Here is a 13,092-nt window from a genome sequence, read left to right on the forward strand (position 1 = left end):
AGGGGAACTAGTGTCAATATCAGTGGTTGGAATAGGTTGGGGAGTGCCAGGGACTAAGATATATGGAAGAGAGGGGCAACTTGGGTCACTTACTATGAGGGCAGGGCTTCAACTATGGGGGCAGGAATGAAGAGTGTACCCAGAGCCAGTGGAGTACCTTATCACTCCTTGTGTGTGTGTGAGTGAGACTAACAAGTTAGGTACTTATTCCATTAAAGGCCTAGTAGAAGAGCCAAGATTTCATCTGCTTCTTGAAGTAGAGATGGTCTTATGTTAAGCGGATCCTTTCAGGGAGTGCATTCCAGATTGTTGGGGCTACGCCGGAGAAGGCTCACTTGCAGCTATCACATTGTGTAATGTCTTTTGGATAGAGTGTTTCCATGTTTTTTGCAGCATAGTTCATTTGTTTTGTTGGGAGCAATGTTTTTAAGAGTGCACCCTACTTGAAACTAATGTGCACTAACTGCAAAGAGGGAGCACTTTTGGAAAAAGTTTGTGCTCATTCCTGATAGTGCGCTCATGCCACTAATTCACACATGCACAAATGTCACATATGAACAATGATTCATGCCCGCACACAGTATAAAGAAATATCACATACTCTTCTGAAAGAATACCCCCTTTTTGCAAATAGTGCACACTATTATCATCAGAAACCTGTTCTAGGGGATGTCTAGAGGTGTTTGGTGTCTTTGATCATTCTTTCCAACAGATTAATTTCTCTTGGGCATGTTTTTCCCTTGTGTAAAGCTTTCAGGTTTGATCTCTTACCATTTTGGATTGCTAATCTGAAATTGTTTTGAGGTGGTCTCTTCCATGTGCTCCAGAAAGAATTGTTATTTATAGCCTTCTCAATTTCAGCATTTTCTTCACCTACTCATATTGTTTTCATCTTAGGTTCACTTTAATTTCTAAGGGTTTGAAAAGAATAAAGACTGGCTTTCCGTGCCCTTCAAAGACACCAAATTTGCTGAAAAGCTACGTTTATAATGTATAATAATCTAGAATCTGAACCACTATACATAAGCTTTTATTTGTTAAATGTATAAACCATTTAAGTGGGGAGAAAAAGAAAAACCTTAACGAACAGTAATTTTTAAATGGCATTGGATGCTCATTTTTTATTTAGCTTTGCCCCCCTAAATGTTATACATTATTTTTGGCAACAAGTACATAACTAGGCATTGCAATAAAGTTTCCTGGATATGATTGGGGCAGATTCAAGGTGACCGTATAACGTGCCTCAGCTGAAGTGTAGTCTCTCTTCAGCACCAAGGACAGCTCCCAGGCGGCAGGGCCCTGCGCACTGCGTCCCGAGCAGGGTGACGTCTGCGGCAATGAGCCGGCGCGTATGCGTGATGAGGTCACCGGTGGGGGCGGAGTGGCATTTATATCAGCACGCGTGCGCAGGTGCGCCTTGGACCCCGTGACCCGCCGGAGAGCGAGAGAGCGAACATGGCGCTGAAGGCGATTCGGGGGATGGTGAACGGGGCTGTGAGTGAGCTCTCGTCGGCCGCTGGGGCCCGGGAGCACGCACAGGTCGTCAGCAGGGATTACCTTTCCCAGCCCCGCCTCAGTGAGTATGCCGGAGGAGAGGGGAGAAACCGTGTGTTCAGCTTCCCCGGGAGCATATAGCAGGCTAGTCTCGGTCATAGCGCTCCTGGGCAGGTTGAAGACAGCTGTGCAAAGGACCTTAGGAGACGACAGAGGAGATAGCGCGGGGATTGGAGGAACAGAGCTGTTCTGTCGTACCTTTCTATTTGGGTGGTTGCGTGGGTGGGATATAGGCAGACTTTGTGACAGCACTGCTGTTAAGGGAGGGGGAAGGGCAGACGCTGTCACGGCACTCTTGAGTGGAATGGTCAAGCAGGTCCCGACCTACCTGCCCAGAGCAGTTGGGGAACTGTCACAACATCCTTGGTGGGTGGACATGGGGAGACAACCCGCGATAGTACTCCAGGGATGTGGGGTGGAGGTGAAACAGCTGGACCCTGCACTGATAGGGGAGAACAGACTGTTAACAGCACTCGTGGGGTAGGGTGGGAGGTGAAAGAGATCAAATTTAACCATCTCTCTTACTCATCTATATGTTACAACGTTGCCTTACCCTTCACTACCAATTATAATGTTCTAGTACATATTGTGTTGTCATTGCAAGTAGTATACCATGCCATACTTTGTATTATTGTTCGAATATTTGTACTGCTCTAATTGCCTGTTGCTCATGTTTGATCTATTCTTACTGTATACCGCCTTGAGTGAATTCCTTCAAAAAGGTGGTAAATAAATCCTATTAAATGAATAAATTAAACAGACTCTGTCATGGAACGCCAGCATTGGGAGGTGAGCAGAAACACAAATCTCTTGCAGCTTCTCCTTACTGAGGCAGACATTAATTGTAGAAAAGCCTGTGATACAGTGAGCACTTCTGGTGGGTAGGTGGTGAACCGCAGAACCTGACACCAGGGCTTGGTCCCCTCCATCTTGTTGAGGGAAAGAGGACAGGTCCCATCACAGAGCTGTAAACACTGAAGGGAGAAAGCCAGAGATCCTCAACTTATGCTGCTTTCCAGCTAAGTACTTAAAAAAAAAATAAAAAAAAAAAAGGGGGGGGGGGACAACCAAGTAACCATTTGAAAAGCACTTCCCCATTAGGGTACCTAACATACTAGTTTCCAAGTGTCTGTGGAAAATTTTCTGTCAACTTCAAAAGCCATCAGTTTCTGTGGTATGATCCTTCTCTGTGGCTTTAACTGTAACTCCTTACTGTACATCAGTAAGTTTGTCTATATACAAAAGAAATACCTTCTGTGATCTTGCTTATATCACATTTGCTGACATCTGTTTTCAGTAACTCCATGTTGATGTTACTATTTTATATATTGACAGTAAAGTTAATTATGGATGGGGAGGTGGTGTTTGATTTAGTTTTTAAGATGACTCTAAATCGAGGACTGTCATCTAAAAAAAGTTATTTTTATTGCTGTGTTAGTACAATTGAACTTGTTGAAATAAGTATCAACAAAGTTGTAGGTGATACTTTTTTATTGGAATAATGTCATGTATCTTTGACAAGCTTTTCAGTTATCCTGTCCTCATCAAGTCTGTGAAGAAACAATGCAGTTACACTGGGTTTAAATAGTACTGACACATGTAGGTTTCAGGCTGTCTGCCTGTTACCCCAATGGATACCCCAAAGTATGTAATACTTTACACATCAAAGGCCCTATATTTGGCAATGGGTGAGAAAGTTGAAGTTTCTGTTATGCAAGTCCCAGCGTCTGATCATATTGTTTTCAAAGGTCTTCCTCTTTGGTCTTACTTTCCTTCAAGAACCTTTTGTGTATTCCTGGGAGAATTGTATGCAAATTCTGCAGTGAACAGTGATGCAGAATTCCCCTTCTGTGCAAGCTTCTGTACAGAGACCATAAGCCAGTGGTGTATCCTATGGCTCCCTCCCTCTCAAACCCCCCCTCCCCCCCATGGAACTCCCACCGTGAGGGGTTGTATTGGGAATGTTGAAAAAGAGATGAGGTTGTGTGAGAGCTAGGGGTTGGGTGTCTGTTCCAGATGGGGTTTGATAGAATGTTCTTGGTGGGGGGGGGGGGGGGGAGTAGTATTTATAAAGAGAGAGAATGTGTATGTGTTAAGGAAAGTTGCTGGGAATTTTGTGTTGAGGATATCTGAGAAGGAGAGGGATTGAGAAAGAACTTGGGGGCTTCCTGGGGAATGAGTGGAAAAAGAAAGTTGGGGGATTTCCACCCCTGGAAAAGGGATAGAGAAAATCAAGCCTTAACAGAGTTTCAAGCTAAGTTTTGGGGTGGGGGGGGGGGGGGGGGGGAGGCCTATCTTGAGCAGGAGGAAGGCTGAAATAGGGAGGACCCAGGCCTTTATGATGGAGGAATTCTACCGAAAATATTATAAATTGAGAATGCAGAGTTTTCAAAAGCCATGCACAGAGTTTTCAAACTTTCTGTGCAGGATTTTAAATATTTTTGTGTTCAATTCCCCCAGAACTATTTATAAAGTCATTAAGGGAGTGATCTTTGAGAAGTGTTCACCTACTGAGCTATATTACTAGAAAGTAAGGATGCTATTAATAGGGTAAAGCTACAGTTTCAGTTACATTGGTGACATGCCAGAAAGTAGAAATGTGTATTTTTGAGCTATGTTTTCACAGGGAATTGTGACTTATTCCCTCTGTTTTAGTGTATAGTGTTTTATCTGTTTGATCCCAAGGGGCATGTAAGTATTTATATGCCCCTTGGGATCAAACAGATAAAACACTATACAGAGAAAAGGCTGGGAATTGGAGAGCAGATAAAGATCTCTGTAGCATGCTTGCTTTGTGGGTTCTTCAGCAGCACTTGATATTTTGTAGTTTATATATGACATCTAGCATTCATTTGTACACTAATAGCTGTAAGGGAATACCTTATTTGTCTGCCTGCCGTAGCTAGGAGAAAGTGGTCATGCAAGTGTCAGAATTCACACTTGGCAATAAAGCTTTGTATACTTGAAAGCAGGTTGGATTCATAAAGGCTTTTCCCCCTATTCTATGTCTGTAGGAAGAAAGCTTGGTAAATCAGATCTAGTACCATTCACTGTTTTAGATTGATTAAGGTGGAATCTGTGAAAGGGCGACAGAGTATTCTTGTCTTGTAAGGGTGGATTTTAGTATTTGATATAGACGTATTTGAACCATTAAATAATTTACTGTTTTGGGACAGTACATTTGAGAAAAAAATGAGAACTATGGTTTCTGAAACTGTTCTTCCTCGAATCAGCTGACTAATATGTGTACTACCCCTTGGATTTCCTGTCCCGTGGGTTTGCAGACCAGTGTTCAGTGAAGGCATTATGGGAATAATCTGTGACTTGCACTGGGCTATTCATGAAAAAAGATAATTGCAGCATAACTGCTTTACTGATAAAATTTTACAAGAACTGTGAATCTTGGTGGGGATCTTTTTTTTCCCATTTTATAGCATTGTCAGTGTGTACTCATTAAATCACATGGTTGCAACATTTTGAGCTTGCAGTTTGCCTGAGGATATGATTTATTAAATTGTAACAGTACATAGTGGAGTTGGGGTGTCATTCTCAGTGTTTGACACACTGGTATGTTACTGGAAACTATGTACATTTTAAAAAGCTTAAAGGTGGTGGTAATGTTTTATAGTATTTCTTGGTGAACATAGTTAAACAACAGTATATTAATAGAAGTAAAATTTCTTCTGCTCATGCTTATCAGCACAGCAATCCTGATATTAAAATGAATTTCTTGTTTTTCTAAGAGATGCTTACTGTATATTAGTTTTCTGTCTTTGGCTTCTTTCTCAGTCTGGTTTAAGTCCAGTCTGGGCACTCTGAGTGATTTGCTGTTTTAAACGATTATCATAAAAAGTTTCAGAAATGGATGAGAAATCAGAAATTATGAAACTGCTTTCAAATTTGTTGCCTTCCTTGGAAAACATATTGTCTTGAGTGGTGAGGGTAGACATGTAAGCCATTGTTCCAGTAAGGCAGAACTGATATTTTTATTGTTACTTTAATGACAGTAGGTTTGTGCAATATGGTCCTACCGCATTTGTGAAAAGGGGAAATGTTCAGCAGCAGTGTTGCACAAATGTAAGTGTTCATGCTGAGAGTGGAAATGGCTTAATCTTAGTTCTGTACAATGTTTTCACAACAAATGTGTTTCTTCCTGCTGTGTAAACTCATAATATTTTACATGTATAATACCGGGGCTGATAACAGCCTGCACTGGTGGGTTACAGCCAGCTGATTCAAAGATTAGAATTTTTTGTTCAAATCCTTTCTTATTTCCTTTCAGGGAATGTAAGAAAGCCAGCTGTGTTCATGGCTCCCAGTATACACAAGAGTGACAGTTTAGGATGGTGTGGAAGTTAGGAATGATTAAGATGCATGGGCTTTTCCTCTGAAAGCAAAGCTCATACTGGAATCAAATGTTTCATGATATGATGCAGTCTGCTTTCCAGCTTTGCACTTACAAGTCTAAAGGTTTGATCATTTGGACCCACTTGGATTTTCCAATCTTTTCATTTTGCCATTTTCTCACGTTGTTCCCCTGTTCATGGCTGTTATCCAGCCTGTGTGTGTGATTGAAGCCCACACAGTAACAACTAATCTCAAAGCATCCTGTGGAAATGCCATCTTTCTTCTAGATATATAACTACATTTGCCTCTCAACAAACTCTTGCAGATTTTGTTGACACCATAAATACTTTAGTGTTGACATAATATACTAGAACCAAGTTTTTCAGAGTACATTGAAAACAATCACCTGCATACAGTAAACTAAGATTGGTATAGACAGTTCCTGCTTCTTTTGTTTTAACTGGCTTTCAGTGGTTTTTAAAAAATATATTATCTGTTCCCCTTTTTCAGTGTACTTGCAAGAGGTTGGGTCAGTTTCTTGCCTCTCCTGCAGTATGGAGACTGCTGTGGGTGCAAGCTTGCTTCTGCTGTTGTAAAACTAAATTTAATTAATTGATTTGATTCCATTTGGATAAGTATTTGAAGATGTAACTGTGGTTAAATCCTTGCTCAGGCACATGTTTTTAGCTATAATTTCCAATGTGTGACATATGAGTAATACTGCGTATGCTCATGTTTTTCCCCTGCTGATGCTTACAAAGCTAGGCAACATTTGTAAAACACTTCTTAGCTTTCTGGTGACAGATGAGGCAGAGTTCAAAACACAAGACTCCAGAGGTCTTGCATGCTGTCCTGCATATAAGAGGAAGCATTCAAGTAGAAATGGAAGAAAGCAGGATACTGGGCTAGATGGACCACTGGTCTGACTGGTTATTTAGAGGTTAATTTTGAAAGCTATTTACTGTACCTGGTTTAAAATGGCTTGTCTGAAAATTGCTCTTTTCTGCCTGGTTAAGTTTTGCGTGAGCTTCTATGGCATATGGACTCCTAACCGGGTTAAAAAGTGGTGTTGTTGGGGTTGTGTTTAGGTTGGGGTAATAAATTAGCGCACATAATGCATTCTACTTTACCCCCATTAATATAACGGGGGGAAAAAAACAGGTATTTGTAGCATGCATGCTTTATGGCTGCTGAATTTCAAGTGGAAGCAGTGCAGTTGGTATCTTCTTGAAAATGTTCTGCAGAGTACAGAAGCCAAAAGTCATGCCCTTATCAGTATTGCTACCCCTCCCCCTAAATGGTAAAGTTGATTCTCTGAAGGTCCCTCTGACACTCATCAAGATGGTTCCATTTGTTTTGTTGGAAAGTTCATTTGTTTCTCTGTCAAAAAGGCGGATATGGCTGTCAGAAAACAGGTTGTCTGAATTCTGAGGTGTACACCCATCTCCCATTCTCCTAAAAACCAGTGTAAACATTCAGGAAGGAAGTTATCAAGGTGCATTAAAAGGTTTTTTTTTTTTTGTTTGTTTGCACTTTTATTTACCACAGGAGACACCAATCTGAAGTATCTCAGTATTATGGTTGCTGACACCTGTGGTAAATAAATAACGCGTCTTGTGGGCCACCATGCAAGCAATGTTATTGCATCTGCTAATTATCATCAGGCCTGTAAGCTGTGGCCTGATGCTCCAGGACTGCATGCTAAAAGGGGTCAGCACTCTTAAGTAATAGTGATGGCCAGAGGCCTCCCCTGCTTCCCAAAGCAAAAGCCTCTCTTGGGGTCCCCAAATCAAGGCCTTGCCTACCAAAAATCCCACCCCATCCAGAGGTTCCCACTTCTGAAGTCTTCTCCTTCCCCCCTCCCTCCCGGCCTACCTTAGTGAAATTCCAGTTGTCTAGTGGTCCATTAGGAGCAAGCCTCATTTGCTCCTGCCCTTGTTGGCACCTTCATCCAAAATGGTGCCATGACCCCTAGTGTTAGTCTCATGTTACTACCACTAGGGTTCATGTTTTGTACCATGAGACTACCGCTAGGGGCCACACAAGTGGGTCCAAATGATCAAAATTTAGACTTGTAAGTGCAAAGCTGGAAAGCAGACTGCATCATATCATGAAACATTTGTTTCCAGTATGAGCTCTGTTCTCAGAGGAAAAGCTCATGCATCTTAAAATTATTCCTAACTTCCACACCATCCTAAACTGTCACTCTTGTGTATACTGGGAGCTATGAACACAGCTAGCTTTCTTACAGTCCCTGAAAGATTATGTATTGTGTTGACACTGTAAGTAGTATACTATGCCATACTTTGTATTTTTACTGCTGTAATTGTCTATTGCTCATGTTTGATTTATTCTTGCTGTACACCGCCTTGAGTGAATTCCTTCAAAAAAAGCGGTAAATAAATCCTGATAAATACATTAAATAAAAGAAAGGATATGAAAAAAAAATTATTATCTTTGAATCAGCTGGTTGTAACCCACCAGTGCAAGCTGTTGAATAGATGCCAGCAAGGGCAGAAGTGTGTGTGTGTGGGGACTTCTGGGTTAGGGGTTGGCCACTTGGACGACCCTTTGGGGTTGGGATGGCACTATGGATGGGGGGGGGGGCAAAAGGGGCTATCACCTAGGAGAAGTTCTCTGGCTACCACTGTTTCAAGGTGTCAGCCCCTTTCAACTTGCGGCCCAGGAGCATTGGGCTGCAGCTTGGTGACACAATGATCCTGGGCTGTAAAATAAGCTGGGGTGGTTTTACAGACTATAATGTGAGTTGCAGTGTGCAACTGGTGCACTCTGAAAGCTTTGTTATAGTATTTAGATAGTAGTGAGCTGCTTTACATGTATTTGCATGTTTTGCATCTCATTACTATGTAATGTTAGGGCACTGCAGTCAACATTGAACTATTCTTTCAGTGTCATGATTTAAGCTATTCTTTTGTGATGAGCTTTTTCACTGCTTTGTGTATGCATCTTTTAAGTGCTTTTCACTGGGATTTTTCTTTTCTTTTTCCCAACACAATGGCTTTAGGTTTAGTAAATATCCAGTTGCTTGCTGCAGATTGTAATTCAACATAAATCTGAAAGAACCTTGTATGTATTTCTTATCATGGAGGACAGAGTTAAGCACATTTCACAGGATCCACGTTGGAAAAGCATTCAACATAAAGGCTTTTCCTCAAATGTAGTTATTTGTCATTCAATGCAAAGACAAAAATCAGCTCTCACAGGCACCACATCAAACACCACAAACCAAGCCAAGGCGACACCTCTATGGGTGAGCAACCTTTAGGACCAGAGCACAGCAGCAGTGAACTTTTAAAACAATCCAGGAAAATAAGACTACCAATTATTATTACTACCAATTATAATGCTAGTACATATTACCATGCCATACTTTGTATTGTTGTTCGAATATTTTTACTGCTCTAATTGCCTCCTGCTCATGTTTGATCTATTCTTACTGTACACCGCCTTGAGTGAATTCCTTCAAAAAGGTGGTAAATAAATCCTAATAATAAATAAAGACATTTGAAGTTATGATGAAATATTTTGATACCAAAAGACATGAGTTTCTTATCTCATTATACAATTTTACTGCTCTGTCATTTTCTGATCACCTATCCACCTCTCCTTGGTTGTCACCCCCCCCCCCCCCCCCCCCCAAGCACAAGATGTAACTTATTCATTAGGATTTATTTACTGCCTTTATGAAGAAATTCACCTAAGCTAGTCTGCAGCAAGAGTAAGCTGGACACAGACAATAGACAATTACAGCAGTAAAAATATTCAAATAACAGTACATGAGGCAGTATGTGGGGGAGTGGTCTAGTGGTTAGAGCGCCGGTCTTGCAATCCAGAGGTGGCCGGTTCAAATTCTGCTGCTGCTTCTTGTGATCTTGGGCAAGTCACTTAACCCTCCATTGCCTCAGGTACAAACTTAGATTGTGAGCCCTCCTGGGACAGAGAAATATCCAGTGTACCTGAATGTAACTACCTTGAGCTACTACTGAAAAAGGTGTGAGCAAAATCTAAAATAAAAAATAATAAACACAATACACATTAAAACATTTTAATAGCATAGGGTGGAAGCCAATTTTTCTGTGAGACTATAATTGGACTGCTTTTCTTTCACTTATATTGTCATTTTAGATCTGCGGAAGAGGATTCTGGCCTTTGAAAGCTAGTCAAAAAGAAAGTATTGAATTAGTCCAATAAAAATCATTTTCTTTTTCTTTTATTTCTGATTATAACTAAGACTCTGAAATTTCTCTGCTCAGTCACAGTATCAGATATCCTTACAGAATCATCCCATGTCTAGCACCTACGTGATTCTTTTCAGATCCAGGTGCCAGCCAGCTAGCCCACTGGGAAATTGTGGCTCTCTCCTGACGTCTATGTGTGAATGAAACCATCTCAGCAGGACATTGGTTGCAATTTGTTGGGTTGGAGGCTCTGAATGTGACGTTCTGTGGTGCCAGGTGGTTGAATTTTAATACTGTGGTATCAAATGTTGCTCAGTGATGGTAAAAGCTGTTTGCTAATGCCTCTGATTCTCACAGAACCTGACACCTGGTTGTATATTGATACATGCACAGAATAATGTAGATATCATCTCATTGGCGCTTTTGTTTTCAGCCTACAAGACAGTGTCTGGAGTTAATGGGCCACTGGTCATTTTAGATCAAGTTAAGGTAAGAATGACATTTCAACATTTTGGTGGGATGGGGTACAGATGTAGCATAATACTTAGTGTGATCTTTACTTCTAAGGGACAGGACTGGAAAAACCCCAGTCTGACCAGTTGGGTACCCAATTTAGCACCTTGTTCCTAAAATTCAGACAGGCAAAGAAAGAAAAGGCTGAGCACAGCTGTTGTACAAAAAGAGCCCTGTATCTCTTCTAAGTATTTTGAAAGCCAGCCCTATGCCTCCTCTCCTCAGTCACAGCCCAGCAGTGTTACTCATACTCTTCAAACTCCTATGTATATGGTGTTATGTAAACTGCTGATATTCCTTCCTCTTTGTTCCACTGCACTGCATGTCTCCCATTCTGCACAGCCAGAGTCAGCCTTCAGACAGGCTCTTGGCCTTTGGTTAAAGTTGTGGGAATCCCCATCTCCCTCATCGCAGTGTCCATGTGTCTGCTTTTCCAGACCGGCTGTCCTAATAGCCAAGTGTGGTCTACAGAGGCTGTGGCATAACATAGGCAACCGAGACCCCTCGGGCCTAGGGTATTCGTTACATTGTATAATAATAACTCGGGACACATGGTTATTTCTTAACATGGCACAACCTTGGCCGCAGCTTTATTTTAAATCCAAACAACTTTATAAACACAAACCCCCAGGTATACCCAAGCCAATCAGCTCGCGGCTTAGTAGCCAACCCAGTCCGCCGTCACAGCAAGACTGACCAATCATAAACAGAGCTCCCCGCCGTGCAGCAAGGGATCTCAACCGTAAGCGCAGCTATCCCAGCTGTCTAGCTTACACCATCAGGCTTGGGTACCCCGCCAAAGCTGCGACAAATATATACAGTACAAAATTCATATTCACTCAGGGAGGGGGGGGGGGGGGTGCTGGCTGGTGCTCGGACACCGTCCGAGTTCAGCCCAGGGGTTTTAAACCTCCTTTGTCCCAGCCCCTCTCAGCGGGGAGCACCTGCGAGGCGGGATCCTGACCTCCCCCCCTCGCTCGCTCCCCACTGCTTCGGGCATGCAGGCCCATCGGTGCATGGCGCCATGTTAATGTCGGCTCCGTGCACCGGGGAGCACTGCACCTTGCTTGTATCTTTGCTCCTTCCCACCACAGTGCTCCCAGATGGCAGAGAACTGCTGGAAAAGCTCAGATGCCAGGACCAGTAAATGTTTCCTCATAATGGCAGGATTTCTGCGTATTTTCAAGTAAAATGCCTAAAAATAAAGGAAAAGAAAAAAACAAAACTAAAATAAATAGAAATTAAAAAAAAGTAATCTAGCAACAATAATGAAAAAATAAGGAAAACTTGCCTGGATTTGAAAAATTTTTGATTATGCCTTATTCTTTCTAAATGTATTTCTACTCCTGCTAATCTGTAAACACTTTTGTTATTCAGTTCATATGTCCTAGTTGCATTCTATAATGTTCTCACTGGTGGGTTTGATTAGCAGCACCTCTGCATAGTATTCCTGTCATCGGTGCATCACTGTATTCTACTCCTATTTTATTTACTGAGATTTATTGACTGCTTTTATAAAGATTCACCCATGTTGGTGTACAGTTTGGAATAAAATGTAAACATTTTAACAGCATAAACACATAAGAATAGCCATACTGGGTCAGACCAGTGGTCCATCTAGCCCAGTATCCTGCTTTCAACAGTGTCAATCCAGGTCACAGGTACCTGACAGAAACCCAATTAGTAGCAACATTCCATGCTACCAGTCCCGGGGCAAGCAGTAGCTTCCCCCATGTCCATCTCAATAACAGACTATGGACTTTTCCTCCAGGAATTTGTCCAAACCTTTTTAAAACCCAGTTATGCTAACCACTGTTACCGCATCCTCCGTCATCCTTCTACACTCTTGCCTATGCAGTCTCCATAGTTAAATGGCTGCCATGACATTGCCGCAGGAACTTGCAGCAGCCATTTTACTACAGAGACTGCACAGGCAGGAATGTAGGAGGATTGCTTCTGCCCCAGCTCACCACTGGACCACCAAGGCTGTAAGGTAGGCCCACGAAGGAGGTCTACGGTGGGTCCTGGAGGGTGGTATTCACATTACTGTGAAGGACTGAGGCGTTTCCAGTTTGGGGGAGGGGCTGGGGGCAGAGCTGGCTATGGCAGGAATCTCAGGGAAGGAAGGGGACAGTAGTACCGATTGGATGGGGTGGGGACTCAAATTTAAACAGACCCTCCCATTTTTGGGCCCCAAAATCTCAGTTTCTATTCAAGTATATATGGTACAAATGATACATCATAATAGGCAACATGGAAAGCATATATAATAAAGATATGGTAGAATGTCAGCACAATAAAAATAAAACACCTTTATGGGCAAAAAGTAGAACAATTCAAATAACATAGATATGATAGATTCAATCCCCACCCCCCACCCCCAATATTCAGCCAGTGGTGGTCAGCGTTTTTTTAAACACTGATCATCACTGGCTAAACTATCCCCAATATTCAGTGCCGGGCCATGTCCGGGCACCAG

The 13,092-nt window shown here is 42.1% G+C and overlaps 1 protein-coding gene across 1 annotated transcript in view; it reads left to right on the forward strand.

Annotated features, from left to right (window-relative positions):
- Window positions 1–1,429: 1,429 nt before the first annotated feature.
- Window positions 1,430–13,092, forward strand: part of ATP6V1B2 (ATPase H+ transporting V1 subunit B2) — a 40,322-nt gene continuing 28,659 nt past the window's right edge. The window contains exons 1-2 of the mRNA XM_030201971.1: window positions 1,430–1,576; window positions 10,534–10,589. Of these exons, the coding sequence (XP_030057831.1) occupies window positions 1,456–1,576; window positions 10,534–10,589 (177 nt within the window). The 5' untranslated portion in view covers window positions 1,430–1,455. The remainder of the gene's footprint in view (window positions 1,577–10,533; window positions 10,590–13,092) is intronic.

This window comes from Microcaecilia unicolor, chromosome 4 (genome assembly GCF_901765095.1).
Source record: "Microcaecilia unicolor chromosome 4, aMicUni1.1, whole genome shotgun sequence".
Taxonomy (NCBI): Eukaryota; Metazoa; Chordata; class Amphibia; order Gymnophiona; family Siphonopidae; genus Microcaecilia; species Microcaecilia unicolor.